The sequence below is a fragment of the Scomber japonicus genome, chromosome 16 (assembly GCF_027409825.1).
Source record: "Scomber japonicus isolate fScoJap1 chromosome 16, fScoJap1.pri, whole genome shotgun sequence".
NCBI classification, from domain to species: Eukaryota; Metazoa; Chordata; class Actinopteri; order Scombriformes; family Scombridae; genus Scomber; species Scomber japonicus.
This window is the reverse complement of record NC_070593.1, coordinates 67,501-90,000: the sequence shown is the minus strand read 5'-3', so window position 1 is coordinate 90,000 and position 22,500 is coordinate 67,501. Positions and strand designations below refer to the sequence as shown.

Below are 22,500 nucleotides of genomic sequence, written 5' to 3'. Positions count from 1 at the left end.
TAGCACCCAGGTGTGTCCAGGTGTGTCCAGGTGTGTGTAGCACCCAGGTGTGTGTAGCACCCAGGTGTGTCCAGGTGTGTGTAGCACCCAGGTGTGTGTAGCACCCAGGTGTGTGTAGCATCCAGGTGTGTCCAGGTGTGTGTTACCTTCTCTGTGAGGCACAGCTGAAGATGTGATGAAGGTCCACCTGGTGGCTGAGACGGTTCCCCTTGGAACAACATTCTGCCAGAAAGTTCCTGAAGAACCCAAACACAAAGATCAGAACCTGAAACTAGATTCTACAGTCCTGCTGTTCTGGTGTGTACTGACCCACGAGGCTGCCCCGGGCCAGGTGCAGCTGGTTGCGTCCTGATGCCACCCAGACACCACTGCAGTTGGCACTGACCAGACTCGGCTGGCACTGCGAGTACTGCGACAGGAACGCCACCACGCGCTCCACCGGAGCCCTGGTTACCGTGGCAACACTCTGCGTGGCCTGCAGCAGCGTCTGGAACAGACTGCCCTGATCAAACACCACGTAGTCCGAAATACTGATCTGAGAGCCAGACAGGTGGGAGAGAGACAGGTAGGAGAGAGACAGGTGAGAGAGAGACAGGTGGGAGAGAGACAGGTAGGAGAGAGACAGGTGAGAGAGAGACAGGTGAGAGAGAGACAGGTGGGAGAGAGACAGTTGAGAGAGAGACAGGTAGGAGAGAGACAGGTGAGAGAGAGACAGGTGGGAGAGAGACAGGTAGGAGAGAGACAGGTGAGAGAGAGACAGGTGAGAGAGAGACAGGTGGGAGAGAGACGGATAGGAGAGAGACAGTTGAGAGAGACAGTTGAGAGAGAGACAGGTGGGAGAGAGACAGTTGAGAGAGAGACAGGTAGGAGAGAGACAGTTGAGAGAGAGACAGGTGGGAGAGAGACAGGTAGGAGAGAGACAGGTTGGAGAGAGACAGGTGGGAGAGAGACAGGTAGGAGAGAGACAGTTGAGAGAGAGACAGGTGGGAGAGAGACAGGTAGGAGAGAGACAGGTGAGAGAGAGAGAGGTAGGAGAGAGACAGGTAGGAGAGAGACAGTTGAGAGAGAGACAGTTGAGAGAGAGACAGGTGGGAGAGAGACAGTTGAGAGAGAGACAGGTGGGAGAGAGACAGTTGAGAGAGAGACAGGTGGGAGAGAGACAGTTGAGAGAGAGACAGGTAGGAGAGAGACAAGTAGGAGAGAGACAGGTGGGAGAAAGACAGTTGAGAGAGAGACAGGTGGGAGAGAGACAGTTGAGAGAGAGACAGGTAGGAGAGAGACAGTTGAGAGAGAGACAGGTAGGAGAGAGACAGTTGAGAGAGAGACAGGTGGGAGAGAGACAGGTAGGAGAGAGACAGTTGAGAGAGAGACAGGTGGGAGAGAGACAGGTGGGAGAGAGACAGTTGAGAGAGAGACAGGTGGGAGAGAGACAGGTAGGAGAGAGACAGTTGAGAGAGAGACAGGTGGGAGAGAGACAGGTAGGAGAGAGACAGTTGAGAGAGAGACAGGTAGGAGAGAGACAGTTGAGAGAGACAGGTAGGAGAGAGACAGGTAGGAGAGAGACAGTTGAGAGAGAGACAGTTGAGAGAGAGACAGGTAGGAGAGAGACAGGTAGGAGAGAGACAGTTGAGAGAGAGACAGGTAGGAGAGAGACAGGTGGGAGAGAGACAGTTGAGAGAGAGACAGGTGGGAGAGAGACAGGTAGGAGAGAGACAGTTGAGAGAGAGACAGGTGGGAGAGAGACAGTTGAGAGAGAGACAGGTAGGAGAGAGACAAGTAGGAGAGAGACAGGTAGGAGAGAGACAGGTAGGAGAGAGACAGTTGAGAGAGAGACAGTTGAGAGAGAGACAGGTAGGAGAGAGACAGGTAGGAGAGAGACAGTTGAGAGAGAGACAGGTAGGAGAGAGACAGGTGGGAGAGAGACAGTTGAGAGAGAGACAGGTGGGAGAGAGACAGGTAGGAGAGAGACAGTTGAGAGAGAGACAGGTGGGAGAGAGACAGTTGAGAGAGAGACAGGTAGGAGAGAGACAAGTAGGAGAGAGACAGGTAGGAGAGAGACAGTTGAGAGAGAGACAGGTAGGAGAGAGACAGGTAGGAGAGAGACAGGCGGGAGAGAGACAGGTGGGAGAGAGACAGTTGAGAGAGAGACAGGTGGGAGAGAGACAGGTAGGAGAGAGACAGTTGAGAGAGAGACAGGTGGGAGAGAGACAGTTGAGAGAGAGACAGGTAGGAGAGAGACAGTTGAGAGAGAGACAGGTAGGAGAGAGACAGGTAGGAGAGAGGCAGTTGAGAGAGAGACAGGTAGGAGAGAGACAGTTGAGAGAGAGACAGTTAGAAGAGAGACAGTTGAGAGAGAGACAGGTAGGAGAGAGACAGTTGAGAGAGAGACAGGTGGGAGAGAGACAGTTGAGAGAGAGACAGGTAGGAGAGAGACAGGTAGGAGAGAGACAGTTGAGAGAGAGACAAGTAGGAGAGAGACAGGTAGGAGAGAGGCAGTTGAGAGAGAGACAGGTGGGAGAGAGACAGTTGAGAGAGAGACAGTTGAGAGAGAGACAGTTGAGAGAGAGACAGGTAGGAGAGAGACAGGTGGGAGAGAGACAGGTGGGAGAGAGACAGGTAGGATAGAGACAGGTGGGAGAGAGACAGTTGAGAGAGAGACAGGCGGGAGAGAGACAGGTGGGAGAGAGACAGGTGGGAGAGAGACAGGTAGGAGAGAGACAGTTGAGAGAGAGACAGGTGGGAGAGAGACAGGTGGGAGAGAGACAGGTAGGAGAGAGACAGGTAGGAGAGAGACAGTTGAGAGAGAGACAGGTGGGAGAGAGACAGGTAGGAGAGAGACAGTTGAGAGAGAGACAGGTGGGAGAGAGACAGGTAGGAGAGAGACAGTTGAGAGAGAGACAGGTGAGAGAGAGACAGGTAGGAGAGAGACAGTTGAGAGAGAGACAGGTAGGAGAGAGACAGTTGAGAGAGAGACAGGTGGGAGAGAGACAGTTGAGAGAGAGACAGGTGGGAGAGAGACAGTTGAGAGAGAGACAGGTGAGAGAGAGACAGGTAGGAGAGAGACAGTTGAGAGAGAGACAGGTGGGAGAGAGACAGGTAGGAGAGAGGGGGGGGCGGGGGGGGACAGGTGAGGGATGGGGGGGGGACAGGTGAGGGACGGGGTGAGGGGCGGGGGGGGACAGGTGAGGGATGGGGGGGGGGGCAGGTGAGGGACGGGGGGGGACAGGGGGGGGACAGGTGAGGGATGGGGGGGGACAGGTGAGGGACGGGGGGGACGGGGGGGGACAGGTGAGGGACGGGGGGGACGGGGGGGGACAGGTGAGGGACGGGGTGAGGGACGGGGGGGGGGACAGGTGAGGGACGGGGGGGGGACAGGTGAGGGACGGGGGGGGGGGGGCGGGGGGGGTTACCTGCCACCAGTGGTCGTCGTCTCCCTGAGGTCTGGAGGAACGGATCCCGGTCCTGAACCAAAGGCTGCCGCTGGCGTCCAGCGCCCACGCTGTCCCCCCGTCTCCCAGGGCAACGCACACCAGGTCCAGACCCTGAGCCTCGCTGGGACAGGTAGAGGGTTAGGGTTAGACCTGGTCCACACCTGGTCCAGACCTGGTCCACACCTGGTCCACACCTGGTCCAGACCTGGTCCACACCTGGTCCAGACCTGGTCCAGACCTGATCCAGACCTGATCCAGACCTGATCCAGACCTGATCCAGACCTGATCCAGACCTGGTCCACACCTGATCCACACCAGGTCCAGACCCTGAGCCTCGCTGGGACAGTTAGAGGGTTAGGGTTAGACCTGGTCCAGACCTGATCCACACCTGGTCCAGACCTGATCCAGACCTGATCCAGACCTGATCCAGACCTGATCCAGACCTGGTCCACACCTGATCCAGACCTGGTCCAGACCTGATCCAGACCTGGTCCACACCTGATCCAGACCTGATCCAGACCTGATCCAGACCTGGTCCAGACCTGATCCAGACCTGATCATAGCACAGAGGCAGAACAGCTGAAAGGTACAAATGACCTCTGACCTTCATCAGACAACCTTAGTGACATCACATCCTGACCTTAGTGACATCACATCCTGACCTGAGTGACATCACATCCTGACCTGAGTGACATCACATCCTGACCTTAGTGACATCACATCCTGACCTTAGTGACATCACATCCTGACCTGAGTGACATCACATCCTGACCTTAGTGACATCACATCCTGACCTTAGTGACATCACATCCTGACCTTAGTGACATCACATCCTGACCTTAGTGACATCACATCCTGACCTTAGTGACATCACATCCTGACCTTAGTGACATCACATCCTGTTACAGAGACTGGAACATTTAATCAGCATTAAAGGAACCACATTAAACTGGTTTAAATCCCATTATTCACCTTACGTATGTTTCCTTTAGGTGATCTACGTAGTTATAGACTAGCAGTATGTCTTAAGGACTGAGAACACATTTCAGTTATTGTGTTTAGAAACATTATTTATTATCTAATGATAGCACATTGTGGATGCCATTATTCTGCCTCAGTTACATTAGATCAGGATCCTTTAACTTCAGTAGTAGTAGCAGTAGCACCTGACAGTGTCGTACTTCCAGCCGTCCCCCTCGCTGCAGTAGCTGTTCAGTCCCTCTCTGTAGAATAAAGCTTTGTGCTCACTCAGGGCCCAGACCACACCGCCTCTCACACACACCTGGCTGAACATGCAGGGTGTCTCCACCTTCACTGAGCGCGCACATGGACGCTCCACACTCAGACCTGAGGGAGAAAGACACACTGTTACCAAGGCAACCACTAGAGAGGTGCTGGTGTCACACCTGAACAGTACAGTTACTTTAATATGCTGCAGTCCAGGTGAGGGATACAGTCAGTTACCTGTCTGCAGGTACAAGTCTCCGTTGGTCCTGATGATCCAGGCCGAGTCGTCACTCAGAGCTACGAAAGCCGTTTGCTCCACAGCTTTGTACCAATGACGCTTTCCTTTCACAGACACTTTAGCACACGCAAACGCCGTCATGCTCTTCTGCTCCACCTTCCACAGCAGGTTACCTGTTAGATAGCAACAGTTAGCATCCAGCCAACACTACCTACACCTGTACACATGACAGTCTGCTCCACCTTCCACAGTAGGTTACCTGTTACATAGCAACAGCAGGCTGGAAGTACAAATGACAGCTCTTAATGAACAGACAGAGGATTCAGCAGCTCACCTGAAGGTGAGAGTGCCATCTGGTGGACATTGTCTTCAAAGCGCTGCCAGTTGAGGCCAGTTTCAGGAAGAATGCTGCAGAACAGTCCTCCTTTAAAGTCCAGACACCACACATACCTGCAACACACAGCTCTCCTGTCCATTACCACAGTCCTCCCCTGAAGTCCAGGCAACACACCTACTGCAACATCTGAACACACCTTTCAGTCACCTGCAGGCTCAGTATTCCACATCCTGGTCCCGAGTATCCCATCCAGCTCTCTGCCAACTAGAAGAAGAAGAGAAAATACATTCAATCCTGTTGTCTGCCTCACCTGGTCAGGTTTGTGTCTGCCTCACCTGGTCAGGTTTGTGTCTGCCTCACCTGGTCAGGTTTGTGTCTGCCTCACCTGGTCAGGTTTGTGTCTGCCTCACCTGGTCAGGTTTGTGTCTGCCTCACCTGGTCAGGTTTGTGTCTGCCTCACCTGGTCAGGTTTGTTTCTGTCTCTGTCCTGAGCTTCTTGGTCCATCTGTCTGTCAGTGGTCTTCTCTGTCTGATTGGATGGACAGTTGTGGGTGTCGGCTCCGGCTGGGGGCAGACTGTGGCAGTAGATGTCTCCCTCCTCATCACTGGACATACTAGGCTTTCTGTCCAGACTGGACACAGTAGAGTAAAACATCTGGTCAGCCAAACCAGCAGGGGGCACCAGGTTGTCCTCCTACACAGAAACACAGGAAACGCTTTTCACTAGAGACAGAAGTTCAAACTGTGAGTGCATCCCCCCCTAACACACTGAAAGGCACAACCCATAACCTGCAAAGGCAGAGGGACTAGTGAGAGAGGACTAGTGACAGAGGACTAGTGACAGAGGACTAGTGAGAGAGGACTAGTGACAGAGGTAGAGGACTAGTGACAGAGGACTAGTGACAGAGGTAGAGGACTAGTGACAGAGGACTAGTGAGAGAGGACTAGTGACAGAGGTAGAGGACTAGTGACAGAGGTAGAAGGACTAGTGACAGAGGTAGAGGACTAGTGACAGAGGACTAGTGACAGAGGACTAGTGACAGAGGTAGGGGACTAGTGACAGAGGACTAGTGACAGAGGTAGAAGGACTAGTGACAGAGGACTAGTGACAGAGGTAGAGGACTAGTGACAGAGGACTAGTGACAGAGGACTAGTGACAGAGGTAGAGGACTAGTGACAGAGGACTAGTGACAGAGGTAGAGGACTAGTGACAGAGGACTAGTGACAGAGGACTAGTGACAGAGGTAGAGGACTAGTGATAGAGGACTAGTGACAGAGGACTAGTGACAGAGGACTAGTGACAGAGGACTAGTGACAGAGGTAGAGGGTTAGTGACAGAGGACTAGTGACAGAGGTAGGGGACTAGTGACAGAGGTAGAGGACTAGTGACAGAGGACTAGTGACAGAGACTAGTGACAGAGGACTAGTGACAGAGGACTAGTGACAGAGGTAGAGGACTAGTGACAGAGGACTAGTGACAGAGGACTAGTGACAGAGGTAGAGGACTAGTGACAGAGGACTAGTGACAGAGGTAGAGGACTAGTGACAGAGGACTAGTGACAGAGGACTAGTGACAGAGGGTTAGTGACAGAGGACTAGTGACAGAGGACTAGTGACAGAGGACTAGTGACAGAGGACTAGTGACAGAGGTACACTTTTAAGGTATCACTATCAACAACACACCTCCACTTCCTGCTCCTCCTCATCTGGTCCAATCAGAGGGCTCAGAAACTCATCCTCCTGCTCTTCCATTGGTTGCTCCTCATGCCCATCATCCTCTTCAGTGGTGTGCATATAGGAGAAAGTGCACTCCAGCAGCAGATCAACATCTGGGGTTGGTGGGACAACATCTGCGTCTGCCCCGGGAACAGATGCCTTTTCTAAATTTAGTTGGTGTTCCAGTCCCTGGAGGGGCAGGGAGCCTGGAGGTAGGTGGGAGCTGGAACAAGATAGTAAAGATGACACAGTCATGTCAGGAGAACTGAGAAACAACGATGAGTCACAACAACAGTTTCAGTCTTCAACTACTGACCCAGACTGGGTGGAGGAAGAATAATCCTGGTCCTGTTCTGGAGAGTCCTGGTTCTGAAGGTCCAGACCGACAAAAGAAGCTCTATCACTCAGTGGGGTTCCACTTCCTCCATCACTACAGCTGCTGTCCTGGACTACAAACATGGAGTCTGAGCAGCTGCTCTCTGAGAGACGATTCACACTGCTGCTGTCTGAGGGCGGACAAGAGGACACATTCACTGTCTCTCTCTCTAACTGTCTCTCTCTCTAACTGTCTCTCTCTCTCTCTCTAACTCGCTGACTGTCTCTCTGTCTCTCTCTCTAACTGTCTCTCTCTCTCTCTCTCTGTCTCTCTCTCTAACTCGCTGACTGTCTCTCTGTCTGTCTCTCTAACTGTCTCTCTCTCTAACTCGCTGACTGTCTCTCTGTCTCTCTCTCTGTCTCTCTCTCTAACTGTCTCTCTCTCTAACTGTCTCTCTGTCTAACTCGCTGTCTGTCTGTCTCTCTCTCTCTAACTGTCTCTCTCTCTAACTCACTGACTGTCTCTCTGACTGTCTGTCTGTCTGTCTCTCTTTCTCTCTTTGTCTCGCTGACTGTGTCTCTCTCTGTCTCTCTGTCTGTCTCTCTGACTGTCTGTCTGTCTGTCTCTCTCTTTGTCTGTCTCTCTGACTGTCTCTCTCTTTGTCTCGCTGACTGTCTCTCTCTCTGACGGTCTCTTTGATGTCTGTCCCTCTGATTGTGTCACTCTCTCTGACTGGAAGCTCTACTTGCCTTGCTGTCGTCTCTTCTTCTTCTTCACTCTGATGGCTTTCACCACCAGCTCCTGTTGCATCTCCTCCTGACCCAGGGGGGCGCTGTAGCGCCTGGACCCCAGGCTGTTTCCATGGAGACTGTCCCAGGAAGTGACAGAGCTGCTGCGGCTGCGAGAGCTGCAGGTGAAGATAGTGGGCGGCTGGCAGAGCTGCTCCATCACCTGCACATTTACACAAGAAGACACAAGAAGACACAAGTAAACACAAGTAAACACAGACAGACACAGGTAGACACAGGTAGACACAGACAGACACAGACAGACACAGGTAGACTCAGACAGACTCAGGTAGACTCAGACAGACACAGACAGACACAGACCGACACAGACAGACACAGACCGACACAGACAGACACAGGTAGACTCAGACAGACACAGGTAGACACAGACAGACACAGACAGACACAGGTAGACACAGGTAGACTCAGACCGACACAGACAGACACAGGTAGACTCAGACAGACACAGGTAGACTCAGACAGACACAGGTAGACTCAGACAGACACAGGTAGACTCAGACAGACACAGGTAGACTCAGACAGACTCAGGTAGACTCAGACAGACACAGGTAGACTCAGACAGACTCAGGTAGACTCAGACAGACACAGGTAGACTCAGACAGACTCAGGTAGACTCAGACAGACACAGGTAGACTCAGACAGACACAGGTAGACTCAGACAGACTCAGGTAGACTCAGACAGACACAGGTAGACTCAGACAGACTCAGACAGACACAGGTAGACACAGACAGACACAGACAGACACAGGTAGACTCAGACAGACACAGGTAGACACAGACAGACTCAGACAGACACAGACAGACTCAGACAGACTCAGACAGACTCAGACAGACACAGACAGACTCAGGTAGACTCAGACAGACACAGACAGACTCAGACAGACACAGGTAGACTCAGGTAGACTCAGACAGACACAGACAGACTCAGACAGACTCAGGTAGACTCAGGTAGACACAGACAGACACAGGTAGACACAGACCGACACAGACCGACACAGACAGACTCAGACAGACTCAGACAGACACAGACAGACACAGGTAGACACAGGTAGACACAGACAGACTCAGACAGACACAGACAGACACAGACAGACACAGGTAGACTCAGACAGACACAGGTAGACTCAGACAGACACAGGTAGACACAGACAGACACAGGTAGACACAGGTAGACACAGACAGACACAGACAGACACAGACAGACACAGGTAGACTCAGACAGACACAGACAGACTCAGACAGACACAGACAGACTCAGGTAGACCGAGACAGACTCAGACAGACACAGACAGACTCAGACAGACTCAGACAGACACAGACAGACTCAGGTAGACTCAGACAGACACAGACAGACACAGACAGACACAGACAGACACAGGTAGACTCAGGTAGACTCAGGTAGACACAGGTAGACACAGACAGACACAGGTAGACACAGGTAGACACAGGTAGACACAGGTAGACTCAGACAGACACAGACAGACACAGACAGACACAGACAGACACAGACAGACACAGGTAGACACAGGTAGACTCAGGTAGACACAGACAGACTCAGACAGACTCGTGATGCATGTGACCTGGTGAAGGGTTTGGTTAGGAGAAGGTGATGAATGAAAGCAGCTGATTGTTTACTCTCCATAAACCTGAGGTAGCTCACCTCCAGCTGCTCCTCCTGCTCCTCCTGCTCCTCCGCCTCCTCCACCTCCTCCTCCTCTTCTTCATTCATCTCCTCACTGTGTCTCTCCCCTCCTCCACCCTCCTCCCTCCCCCCTCCCTCTACAATGATAGCCATGGTTCTGATTGGCTGAGCTGTCTCCACTGATCCAGTTGGTGGGAGGATGGTGGGCAAGGTCAAAGGTGACGACAGACGCACAGAGAGCTCCGACACTGGAGAGAGAGAGACAGGTGAGTTTGTAGTAGTAACGGTAGTAGTAACAGTAGTAGTAACAGTAGTAGTAACAGTAGTAGTAACAGTAGTACTAACAGTAGTAGTAACAGTAGTAACAGTAGTAGTAACAGTAGTAGTAACAGTAGTAGTAACAGTAGTAGTAACAGTAGTAGTAACAGTAGTACTAACAGTAGTAACGGTAGTACTAACAGTAGTACTAACAGTAGTAGTAACAGTAGTAGTAACAGTAGTACTAACAGTAGTAACGGTAGTACTAACAGTAGTACTAACAGTAGTAGTAACAGTAGTAGTAACAGTAGTAGTAACGGTAGTAGTAACAGTAGTAGTAACGGTAGTAGTAACAGTAGTAACAGTAGTAACAGTAGTAGTAACAGTAGTAACAGTAGTAACAGTAGTAGTAACAGTAGTAGTAACAGTAGTAGTAACAGTAGTAGTAACAGTAGTAGTAACAGTAGTAGTAACAGTAGTAGTAACGGTAGTAGTAACGGTAGTAGTAACAGTAGTAACAGTAGTAGTAACGGTAGTAGTAACAGTAGTAACAGTAGTAGTAACGGTAGTAGTAACAGTAGTACTAACAGTAGTAACGGTAGTACTAACAGTAGTACTAACAGTAGTACTAACAGTAGTAACAGTAGTAGTAACAGTAGTAGTAACAGTAGTAGTAACGGTAGTAGTAACGGTAGTAGTAACAGTAGTAACAGTAGTAACAGTAGTAGTAACAGTAGTAACAGTAGTAACAGTAGTAGTAACAGTAGTAGTAACAGTAGTAGTAACAGTAGTAGTAACAGTAGTAGTAACGGTAGTAGTAACGGTAGTAGTAACGGTAGTAGTAACAGTAGTAACAGTAGTAACAGTAGTAGTAACAGTAGTAACAGTAGTAGTAACAGTAGTAACAGTAGTAACAGTAGTAACAGTAGTAACAGTAGTACTAACAGTAGTAGTAACAGTAGTAGTAACAGTAGTAGTAACAGTAGTAGTAACGGTAGTAGTAACAGTAGTAGTAACAGTAGTAGTAACGGTAGTAGTAACAGTAGTAGTAACAGTAGTAGTAACGGTAGTAGTAACAGTAGTACTAACAGTAGTAGTAACAGTAGTAGTAACAGTAGTAGTAACAGTAGTAACAGTAGTAGTAACAGTACTAACAGTAGTACTAACAGTAGTAGTAACGGTAGTAGTAACAGTAGTAGTAACAGTAGTAGTAACGGTAGTAGTAACGGTAGTAGTAACAGTAGTAGTAACAGTAGTAACAGTAGTAGTAACAGTAGTAACAGTAGTAGTAACAGTAGTAGTAACAGTAGTAGTAACAGTAGTAACAGTAGTAGTAACGGTAGTAGTAACAGTAGTAACAGTAGTAACAGTAGTAGTAACAGTAGTAACAGTAGTAGTAACAGTAGTAGTAACAGTAGTAGTAACAGTAGCAGTAGCAGTAGTAGTAACGGTAGTAGTAACAGTAGTAACAGTAGTAGTAACAGTAGTAGTAACAGTAGTAGTAACGGTAGTAGTAACAGTAGTAACAGTAGTAACAGTAGTAGTAACGGTAGTAGTAACAGTAGTAGTAACAGTAGTAACAGTAGTAACAGTAGTAGTAACAGTAGTAGTAACGGTAGTAGTAACAGTAGTAGTAACAGTAGTAGTAACAGTAGTAACAGTAGTAGTAACAGTAGTAACAGTAGTAACAGTAGTAGTAACAGTAGTAGTAACAGTAGTAGTAACAGTAGTAACAGTAGTAACAGTAGTAGTAACGGTAGTAGTAACAGTAGTACTAACAGTAGTAGTAACAGTAGTAGTAACAGTAGTAGTAGTAGTAGTAACAGTAGTAGTAACAGTAGTAACAGTAGTAGTAACAGTAGTACTAACAGTAGTAGTAACAGTAGTAACAGTAGTAGTAACAGTAGTAGTAACGGTAGTAGTAACGGTAGTAGTAACGGTAGTAGTAACGGTAGTAACAGTAGTAGTAACGGTAGTAGTAACGGTAGTAGTAACGGTAGTAGTAACAGTAGTAGTAACAGTAGTAACAGTAGTAGTAACAGTAGTAACAGTAGTAACAGTAGTAGTAACAGTAGTAGTAACAGTAGTAGTAACAGTAGTAACAGTAGTAGTAACAGTAGTACTAACAGTAGTAGTAACAGTAGTAACAGTAGTAGTAACAGTAGTAGTAACGGTAGTAGTAACGGTAGTAGTAACGGTAGTAGTAACGGTAGTAGTAACAGTAGTAACAGTAGTAGTAACAGTAGTAACAGTAGTAACAGTAGTAGTAACAGTAGTAACAGTAGTAGTAACAGTAGTAGTAACAGTAGTAGTAACGGTAGTAGTAACGGTAGTAGTAACGGTAGTAACAGTAGTAACAGTAGTAGTAACAGTAGTACTAACAGTAGTAGTAACAGTAGTAGTAACAGTAGTAGTAACAGTAGTAACAGTAGTAGTAACAGTAGTAGTAACGGTAGTAGTAACAGTAGTAGTAACAGTAGTAACAGTAGTAGTAACAGTAGTAGTAACAGTAGTAGTAACGGTAGTAGTAACAGTAGTAGTAACGGTAGTAGTAACAGTAGTAGTAACGGTAGTAGTAACAGTAGTAGTAACAGTAGTAACAGTAGTAGTAACAGTAGTAACAATAGTAGTAACAGTAGTAGTAACAGTAGTAGTAAAAGTAGTAGTAACAGTAGTAACAATAGTAGTAACAGTAGTAGTAACAGTAGTAGTAACAGTAGTAGTAACAGTAGTAACAGTAGTAGTAACAGTAGTAGTAACAGTAGTAGTAACAGTAGTAACAGTAGTAGTAACGGTAGTAGTAACAGTAGTAGTAACAGTAGTAGTAACAGTAGTAACAGTAGTAGTAACAGTAGTAGTAACAGTAGTAGTAACAGTAGTAGTAACAGTAGTAACAGTAGTAGTAACGGTAGTAGTAACAGTAGTAACAGTAGTAGTAACAGTAGTAGTAACAGTAGTAGTAACAGTAGTAGTAACAGTAGTAACAGTAGTAGTAACAGTAGTAACAGTAGTAACAGTAGTAGTAACGGTAGTAGTAACAGTAGTAGTAACAGTAGTAACAATAGTAGTAACAGTAGTAGTAACAGTAGTAGTAACAGTAGTAGTAACAGTAGTAACAGTAGTAGTAACAGTAGTAGTAACAGTAGTAGTAACAGTAGTACTAACAGTAGTAACGGTAGTACTAACAGTAGTACTAACAGTAGTAGTAACAGTTGTAACAATAGTAGTAACAGTAGTAGTAACAGTAGTAGTAACGGTAGTAGTAACAGTTGTAACAATAGTAGTAACAGTAGTAGTAACAGTAGTAACAGTAGTAACAGTAGTAACAGTAGTAGTAACAGTAGTAACAGTAGTAACAGTTGTAACAATAGTAGTAACAGTAGTAGTAACGGTAGTAGTAACAGTAGTAACAGTTGTAACAATAGTAGTAACAGTAGTAGTAACGGTAGTAGTAACAGTAGTAACAGTAGTAACAGTAGTAGTAACAGTAGTAGTAACGGTAGTAGTAACAGTAGTAGTAACGGTAGTAGTAACAGTAGTAGTAACAGTAGTAGTAACAGTAGTAACAGTAGTAACAGTAGTAGTAACAGTAGTAGTAACAGTAGTAGTAACAGTAGTAGTAACGGTAGTAGTAACAGTAGTAGTAACAGTAGTAGTAACAGTAGTAACAATAGTAGTAACAGTAGTAGTAACAGTAGTAGTAACGGTAGTAGTAACAGTAGTAGTAACGGTAGTAGTAACAGTAGTAGTAACAGTAGTAACAGTAGTAGTAACAGTAGTAGTAACAGTAGTAGTAACAGTAGTAGTAACAGTAGTAGTAACAGTAGTAACAGTAGTAGTAACAGTAGTAGTAACAGTAGTAGTAACAGTAGTACTAACAGTAGTAGTAACAGTAGTAGTAACAGTAGTAACAGTAGTAGTAACAGTAGTAGTAACAGTAGTAGTAACAGTAGTAACAGTAGTAGTAACAGTAGTAGTAACAGTAGTAGTAACAGTAGTAACAGTAGTAGTAACGGTAGTAGTAACGGTAGTACTAACAGTAGTACTAACAGTAGTAGTAACAGTAGTAGTAACAGTAGTAGTAACAGTAGTAGTAACAGTAGTAACAGTAGTAGTAACAGTAGTAGTAACGGTAGTAGTAACAGTAGTAGTAACAGTAGTAGTAACAGTAGTAGTAACAGTAGTAGTAACGGTAGTAGTAACAGTAGTAGTAACGGTAGTAGTAACAGTAGTAGTAACAGTAGTAGTAACAGTAGTACTAACAGTAGTAGTAACGGTAGTAGTAACAGTAGTAACAGTAGTAACAGTAGTAGTAACAGTAGTAGTAACAGTAGTAGTAACAGTAGTAGTAACGGTAGTAGTAACAGTAGTAGTAACAGTAGTAGTAACAGTAGTACTAACAGTAGTAGTAACGGTAGTAGTAACAGTAGTAGTAAGGGTAGTAGTAACAGTAGTAACAGTAGTAGTAACAGTAGTAGTAACGGTAGTAGTAACGGTAGTAGTAACGGTAGTAGTAACAGTAGTAGTAACAGTAGTAGTAACAGTAGTAACAGTAGTAGTAACAGTAGTAGTAACGGTAGTAGTAACGGTAGTAGTAACAGTAGTAGTAACAGTAGTAGTAACAGTAGTAACGGTAGTAGTAACAGTAGTAGTAACGGTAGTAGTAACGGTAGTAGTAACGGTAGTAGTAACAGTAGTACTAACAGTAGTAGTAACAGTAGTAGTAACAGTAGTAACAGTAGTAGTAACAGTAGTAGTAACAGTAGTAGTAACAGTAGTAGTAACAGTAGTAGTAACAGTAGTAGTAACAGTAGTACTAACAGTAGTAGTAACGGTAGTAGTAACAGTAGTAACGGTAGTAGTAACGGTAGTAGTAACAGTAGTAGTAACAGTAGTAGTAACAGTAGTAACAGTAGTAGTAACGGTAGTAGTAACAGTAGTAACAGTAGTAGTAACGGTAGTAGTAACAGTAGTAGTAACGGTAGTAGTAACGGTAGTAGTAACAGTAGTAACAGTAGTAACAGTAGTAGTAACAGTAGTAGTAACAGTAGTAGTAACAGTAGTAGTAACGGTAGTAGTAACAGTAGTAGTAACAGTAGTAGTAACAGTAGTACTAACAGTAGTAGTAACGGTAGTAGTAACAGTAGTAGTAAGGGTAGTAGTAACGGTAGTAGTAACAGTAGTAGTAACAGTAGTAACGGTAGTAGTAACAGTAGTAGTAACGGTAGTAGTAACGGTAGTAGTAACGGTAGTAGTAACAGTAGTACTAACAGTAGTAGTAACAGTAGTAGTAACAGTAGTAACAGTAGTAGTAACAGTAGTAGTAACAGTAGTAGTAACGGTAGTAGTAACAGTAGTAGTAACAGTAGTAGTAACAGTAGTAGTAACGGTAGTAGTAACAGTAGTAACAGTAGTAACAGTAGTAGTAACAGTAGTAGTAACAGTAGTAACAGTAGTAGTAACGGTAGTAGTAACAGTAGTAACAGTAGTAGTAACAGTAGTAGTAACAGTAGTAACAGTAGTAGTAACGGTAGTAGTAACAGTAGTAACAGTAGTACTAACAGTAGTAGTAACGGTAGTAGTAACAGTAGTAACAGTAGTAGTAACAGTAGTAGTAACAGTAGTAACAGTAGTAGTAACGGTAGTAGTAACAGTAGTAACAGTAGTAGTAACGGTAGTAGTAACAGTAGTAGTAACGGTAGTAGTAACGGTAGTAGTAACAGTAGTAACAGTAGTAACAGTAGTAGTAACAGTAGTAACAGTAGTAGTAACAGTAGTAACAGTAGTACTAACAGTAGTAGTAACAGTAGTAGTAACGGTAGTAGTAACGGTAGTAGTAACGGTAGTAGTAACAGTAGTAGTAACAGTAGTAGTAACAGTAGTAGTAACAGTAGTAACAGTAGTAGTAACAGTAGTAGTAACGGTAGTAGTAACGGTAGTAGTAACAGTAGTAGTAACAGTAGTAACGGTAGTAGTAACGGTAGTAGTAACAGTAGTACTAACAGTAGTAGTAACAGTAGTAGTAACAGTAGTAACAGTAGTAGTAACAGTAGTAGTAACAGTAGTAGTAACGGTAGTAGTAACAGTAGTAGTAACAGTAGTAGTAACAGTAGTACTAACAGTAGTAGTAACGGTAGTAGTAACGGTAGTAGTAACGGTAGTAGTAACAGTAGTACTAACAGTAGTAGTAACAGTAGTAGTAACAGTAGTAACAGTAGTAGTAACAGTAGTAGTAACAGTAGTAGTAACGGTAGTAGTAACAGTAGTAGTAACAGTAGTAGTAACAGTAGTACTAACAGTAGTAGTAACGGTAGTAGTAACAGTAGTAGTAACGGTAGTAGTAACGGTAGTAGTAACAGTAGTAACAGTAGTAACAGTAGTAGTAACAGTAGTAGTAACAGTAGTAACAGTAGTAGTAACGGTAGTAGTAACAGTAGTAACAGTAGTAGTAGCAGTAGTAGTAACAGTAGTAACAGTAGTAGTAACGGTAGTAGTAACAGTAGTAGTAACGGTAGTAGTAACGGTAGTAGTAACAGTAGTAGTAACGGTAGTAGTAACAGTAGTAGTAACGGTAGTAGTAACAGTAGTACTGACAGTAGTAGTAACGGTAGTAGTAACAGTAGTAACAGTAGTAGTAACAGTAGTAGTAACAGTAGTAACAGTAGTAGTAACGGTAGTAGTAACAGTAGTAACAGTAGTAGTAACGGTAGTAGTAACGGTAGTAGTAACGGTAGTAGTAACGGTAGTAGTAACAGTAGTAGTAACAGTAGTAGTAACAGTAGTACTAACAGTAGTAACAGTAGTACTAACAGTAGTAACAGTAGTAGTAACGGTAGTAGTAACGGTAGTAGTAACAGTAGTAGTAACGGTAGTAGTAACAGTAGTAGTAACGGTAGTAGTAACAGTAGTACTAACAGTAGTAGTAACGGTAGTAGTAACAGTAGTAACAGTAGTAGTAACAGTAGTAGTAACAGTAGTAACAGTAGTAGTAACGGTAGTAGTAACAGTAGTAACAGTAGTAGTAACGGTAGTAGTAACGGTAGTAGTAACAGTAGTAGTAACGGTAGTAGTAACAGTAGTAGTAACGGTAGTAGTAACAGTAGTAGTAACAGTAGTAGTAACAGTAGTACTAACAGTAGTAACAGTAGTAGTAACGGTAGTAGTAACAGTAGTAACAGTAGTAACAGTAGTAGTAACAGTAGTAGTAACAGTAGTACTAACAGTAGTAACAGTAGTAGTAATGGTAGTAGTAACAGTAGTAGTAACAGTAGTAGTAACAGTAGTACTAACAGTAGTAACAGTAGTAGTAACGGTAGTAGTAACAGTAGTAGTAACAGTAGTACTAACAGTAGTAACAGTAGTAGTAACAGTAGTAGTAACAGTAGTACTAACAGTAGTAACAGTAGTAGTAATGGTAGTAGTAACAGTAGTAGTAACAGTAGTAGTAACAGTAGTAACAGTAGTAACAGTAGTAGTAACAGTAGTAGTAACAGTAGTACTAACAGTAGTAACAGTAGTAGTAACGGTAGTAGTAACAGTAGTAGTAACGGTAGTAGTAACAGTAGTAATAACAGTAGTACTAACAGTAGTAACAGTAGTAGTAACGGTAGTACTAACAGTAGTACTAACAGTAGTAACGGTAGTACTAACAGTAGTACTAACAGTAGTAACAGTAGTAGTAACAGTAGTAGTAACAGTAGTAGTAACAGTAGTAGTAACGGTAGTAGTAACAGTAGTAGTAACAGTAGTAGTAACGGTAGTAGTAACGGTAGTAGTAACAGTAGTAACAGTAGTAACAGTAGTAGTAACGGTAGTAGTAACAGTAGTAGTAACGGTAGTACTAACAGTAGTACTAACAGTAGTAACAGTAGTAACAGTAGTAGTAACAGTAGTAGTAACAGTAGTAGTAACGGTAGTAGTAACAGTAGTAGTAACAGTAGTAGTAACGGTAGTAGTAACGGTAGTAGTAACAGTAGTAACAGTAGTACTAACAGTAGTAGTAACAGTAGTAGTAACGGTAGTAGTAACAGTAGTAGTAACAGTAGTAGTAACGGTAGTAGTAACGGTAGTAGTAACAGTAGTAACAGTAGTAACAGTAGTAGTAACAGTAGTAGTAACAGTAGTAGTAACAGTAGTAGTAACAGTAGTAGTAACGGTAGTAGTAACAGTAGTAGTAACAGTAGTAGTAACAGTAGTAGTAACAGTAGTAGTAACAGTAGTAGTAACGGTAGTAGTAACAGTAGTAACAGTAGTAGTAACGGTAGTAGTAACGGTAGTAGTAACAGTAGTAGTAACGGTAGTAGTAACAGTAGTACTAACAGTAGTAACAGTAGTAGTAACGGTAGTAGTAACAGTAGTAACAGTAGTAGTAACGGTAGTAGTAACAGTAGTAGTAACAGTAGTAGTAACAGTAGTAGTAACAGTAGTAGTAACAGCAGTAGTAACGGTAGTAGTAACAGTAGTACTAACAGTAGTAGTAACAGTAGTAACGGTAGTACTAACAGTAGTACTAACAGTAGTAACGGTAGTAGTAACGGTAGTACTAACAGTAGTACTAACAGTAGTAACGGTAGTAGTAACAGTAGTAGTAACAGTAGTACTAACAGTAGTACTAACAGTAGTAACGGTAGTACTAACAGTAGTACTAACAGTAGTAGTAACGGTAGTAGTAACGGTAGTAGTAACAGTAGTACTAACAGTAGTAGTAACAGTAGTAACGGTAGTACTAACAGTAGTACTAACAGTAGTAACGGTAGTAGTAACGGTAGTACTAACAGTAGTACTAACAGTAGTAACGGTAGTAGTAACAGTAGTAGTAACAGTAGTACTAACAGTAGTACTAACAGTAGTAACGGTAGTACTAACAGTAGTACTAACAGTAGTAGTAACAGTAGTAGTAACAGTAGTAGTAACAGTAGTAACGGTAGTAGTAACAGTAGTAACAGTAGTAACGGTAGTACTAACAGTAGTAGTAACAGTAGTAGTAACAGTAGTACTAACAGTAGTACTAACAGTAGTAACGGTAGTAGTAACGGTAGTAGTAACGGTAGTAGTAACAGTAGTAGTAACGGTAGTAGTAACGGTAGTAGTAACGGTAGTAGTAACGGTAGTAGTAACAGTAGTAGTAACAGTAGTACTAACAGTAGTACTAACAGTAGTAACGGTAGTAGTAACAGTAGTAGTAACAGTAGTAGTAACAGTAGTAGTAACAGTAGTAGTAACGGTAGTAGTAACAGTAGTAGTAACAGTAGTAGTAACGGTAGTAGTAACAGTAGTAGTAACGGTAGTAGTAACGGTAGTAGTAACAGTAGTAGTAACGGTAGTAGTAACGGTAGTAGTAACGGTAGTAGTAACAGTAGTACTAACAGTAGTACTAACAGTAGTAGTAACAGTAGTAGTAACAGTAGTAGTACTTACAGTTGGAGGCCAGTCCCTCGGGGCTGTTGGACAGACGGATGATGTCTCTGTCTCCTTTCAGGATGAAGATTTCGTTGTCACAACATGAAACTGAAACAATGTCTCCGCTGCTCTCCAACGCTCCAACGATCACCTGAACGCAACACAACTAATCAGATCCACATATACACAGAGTGTTGTACCTCGTTTACAGAGTGTTGTACCTCGTTAACAGTGTTGTACCTCGTTAACAGTGTTGTACCTCGTTAACAGAGAGTTGTACCTCGTTAACAGAGAGTTGTACCTCGTTAACAGAGTTGTACCTCGTTAACAGTGTTGTACCTCGTTAACAGAGTGTTGTACCTCGTTAACAGTGTTGTACCTCGTTAACAGAGAGTTGTACCTCGTTAACAGAGTTGTACCTCGTTAACAGAGAGTTGTACCTCGTTAACAGAGAGTTGTACCTCGTTAACAGAGTGTTGTACCTCGTTAACAGAGTTGTACCTCGTTAACAGAGTTGTACCTCGTTAACAGTGTTGTACCTCGTTAACAGTGTTGTACCTCGTTAACAGAGTGTTGTACCTCGTTAACAGAGTGTTGTACCTCGTTAACAGTGTTGTACCTCGTTAACAGTGTTGTACCTCGTTAACAGAGTTGTACCTCGTTAACAGAGTTGTACCTCGTTAACAGTGTTGTACCTCGTTAACAGAGAGTTGTACCTCGTTAACAGAGAGTTGTACCTCGTTAACAGAGTTGTACCTCGTTAAGAGAGTTGTACCTCGTTAACAGAGAGTTGTACCTCGTTAACAGAGTTGTACCTCGTTAACAGTGTTGTACCTCGTTAACAGAGTTGTACCTCGTTAACAGTGTTGTACCTCGTTAACAGAGTGTTGTACCTCGTTAACAGAGAGTTGTACCTCGTTAACAGTGTTGTACCTCGTTAACAGAATGTTGTACCTCGTTAACAGAGTTGTACCTCGTTAACAGAGTGTTGTACCTCGTTAACAGTGTTGTACCTCGTTAACAGAGTTGTACCTCGTTAACAGAGTGTTGTACCTCGTTAACAGAGTTGTACCTCGTTAACAGTGTTGTACCTCGTTAACAGAGTTGTACCTCGTTAACAGAGTTGTACCTCGTTAACAGAGTTGTACCTCGTTAACAGAGTTGTACCTCGTTAACAGAGAGTTGTACCTCGTTAACAGAGTTGTACCTCGTTAACAGAGTGTTGTACCTCGTTAACAGAGTGTTGTACCTCGTTAACAATGTTGTACCTCGTTAACAGTGTTGTACCTCGTTAACAGAGTTGTACCTCGTTAACAGAGTTGTACCTCGTTAACAGAGTTGTACCTCGTTAACAGAGAGTTGTACCTCGTTAACAGAGTTGTACCTCGTTAACAGAGTGTTGTACCTCGTTAACAGAGTTGTACCTCGTTAACAGAGAGTTGTACCTCGTTAACAATGTTGTACCTCGTTAACAGAGTGTTGTACCTCGTTAACAATGTTGTACCTCGTTAACAGTGTTGTACCTCGTTAACAGAGTGTTGTACCTCGTTAACAATGTTGTACCTCGTTAACAGAGAGTTGTACCTCGTTAACAGAGTTGTACCTCGTTAACAGAGTGTTGTACCTCGTTAACAGTGTTGTACCTCGTTAACAGTGTTGTACCTCGTTAACAGAGTTGTACCTCGTTAACAGAGTTGTACCTCGTTAACAGAGAGTTGTACCTCGTTAACAGAGTTGTACCTCGTTAACAGAGAGTTGTACCTCGTTAACAGTGTGTTGTACCTCGTTAACAGAGTGTTGTACCTCGTTAACCAGTGTTGTACCTCGTTAACAGAGTGTTGTACCTCGTTAACAGAGTTGTACCTCGTTAACAGAGTGTTGTACCTTGTTAACAGAGTTGTACCGCGTTAACAGAGAGTTGTACTTCGTTAACAGTGTTGTACCTCGTTAACAGAGTTGTACCTCGTTAACAGTGAGTTGTACCTCGTTAACAGTGTTGTACCTCGTTAAGAGTGTTGTACCTCGTTAACAATGTTGTACCTCGTTAACAGTGTTGTACCTCGTTAACAGTGTTGTACCTCGTTAACAGTGTTGTACCTCGTTAACAGAGTTGTACCTCGTTAATAGAGTGTTGTACCTCGTTAACAGTGTTGTACCTCGTTAACAGAGTTGTACCTCGTTAACAGAGAGTTGTACCTCGTTAACAGAGTTGTAACTAGTTAACAGAGTTGTACCTCGTTAACAGAGAGTTGTACCTCGTTAACAGAGAGTTGTACCTCGTTAACAGAGATTTGTACCTCGTTAACAGTGTTGTACCTCGTTAACAGAGTTGTACCTCGTTAACAGAGAGTTGTACCTCGTTAACAGAGAGTTGTACCTCGTTAACAGAGTTGTACCTCGTTAACAGTGTTGTACCTCGTTAACAGTGTGTTGTACCTCGTTAACAGAGTTGTACCTCGTTAACAGAGAGTTGTACCTCGTTAACAGAGAGTTGTACCTCGTTAACAGAGTTGTACCTCGTTAACAGAGTTGTACCGCGTTAACAGTGTTGTACCTCATTAACAGAGTTGTACCTCATTAACAGAGTTGTACCTCGTTAACAGAGTGTTGTACCTCGTTAACAGAGTTGTACCTCGTTAACAGAGAGTTGTACCTCGTTAACAGAGTGTTGTACCTCGTTAACAGAGTTGTACCTCGTTAACAGAGTGTTGTACCTCGTTAACAGAGTGTTGTACCTCGTTAACAGTGTTGTACCTCGTTAACAGAGAGTTGTACCTCGTTAACAGAGTGTTGTACCTCGTTAACAGAGTTGTATCTCGTTAACAGAGTGTTGTACCTCGTTAACAGAGTGTTGTACCTCGTTAACAGAGAGTTGTACCTCGTTAACAGAGTGTTGTACCTCGTTAACAGAGTGTTGTACCTCGTTAACAGTGTTGTACCTCGTTAACAGTGTTGTACCTCGTTAACAGAGTGTTGTACCTCGTTAACAGAGTTGTACCTCGTTAACAGAGTTGTATCTCGTTAACAGAGTGTTGTACCTCGTTAACAGAGTGTTGTACCTCGTTAACAGAGTTGTACCTCGTTAACAGAGTTGTACCTCGTCAACAGAGTGTTGTACCTCGTTAAC

The 22,500-nt window shown here is 44.0% G+C and overlaps 1 protein-coding gene across 2 annotated transcripts in view; it reads right to left on the bottom strand.

The window, feature by feature from the left end:
- The window catches only part of tecpr2 (tectonin beta-propeller repeat containing 2), a 45,615-nt gene that overhangs the window by 14,708 nt on the left and 8,407 nt on the right, over positions 1–22,500 (bottom strand). The window contains exons 9-21 of one of the 2 annotated variants that reach the window (XR_008323081.1): positions 19,392–19,524; positions 9,735–9,964; positions 8,011–8,204; positions 7,266–7,451; positions 6,917–7,172; positions 5,694–5,927; positions 5,430–5,497; positions 5,231–5,346; positions 4,896–5,069; positions 4,598–4,778; positions 3,411–3,552; positions 310–535; positions 147–236 (exon numbers count right to left, since the gene is read on the bottom strand). Coding sequence is in view for 1 of the 2 variants with exons in the window: in XM_053335866.1 (XP_053191841.1) it covers positions 147–236; positions 310–535; positions 3,411–3,552; positions 4,598–4,778; positions 4,896–5,069; positions 5,231–5,346; positions 5,430–5,497; positions 5,694–5,927; positions 6,917–7,172; positions 7,266–7,451; positions 8,011–8,216; positions 9,735–9,964; positions 19,392–19,524 (2,242 nt within the window). In the remaining variant the exon portion in view is untranslated. Of the gene's footprint in view, positions 1–146; positions 237–309; positions 536–3,410; positions 3,553–4,597; positions 4,779–4,895; positions 5,070–5,230; positions 5,347–5,429; positions 5,498–5,693; positions 5,928–6,916; positions 7,173–7,265; positions 7,452–8,010; positions 8,217–9,734; positions 9,965–19,391; positions 19,525–22,500 lie in introns of both variants that reach the window. The other variant, XM_053335866.1, reaches the window with a different exon arrangement.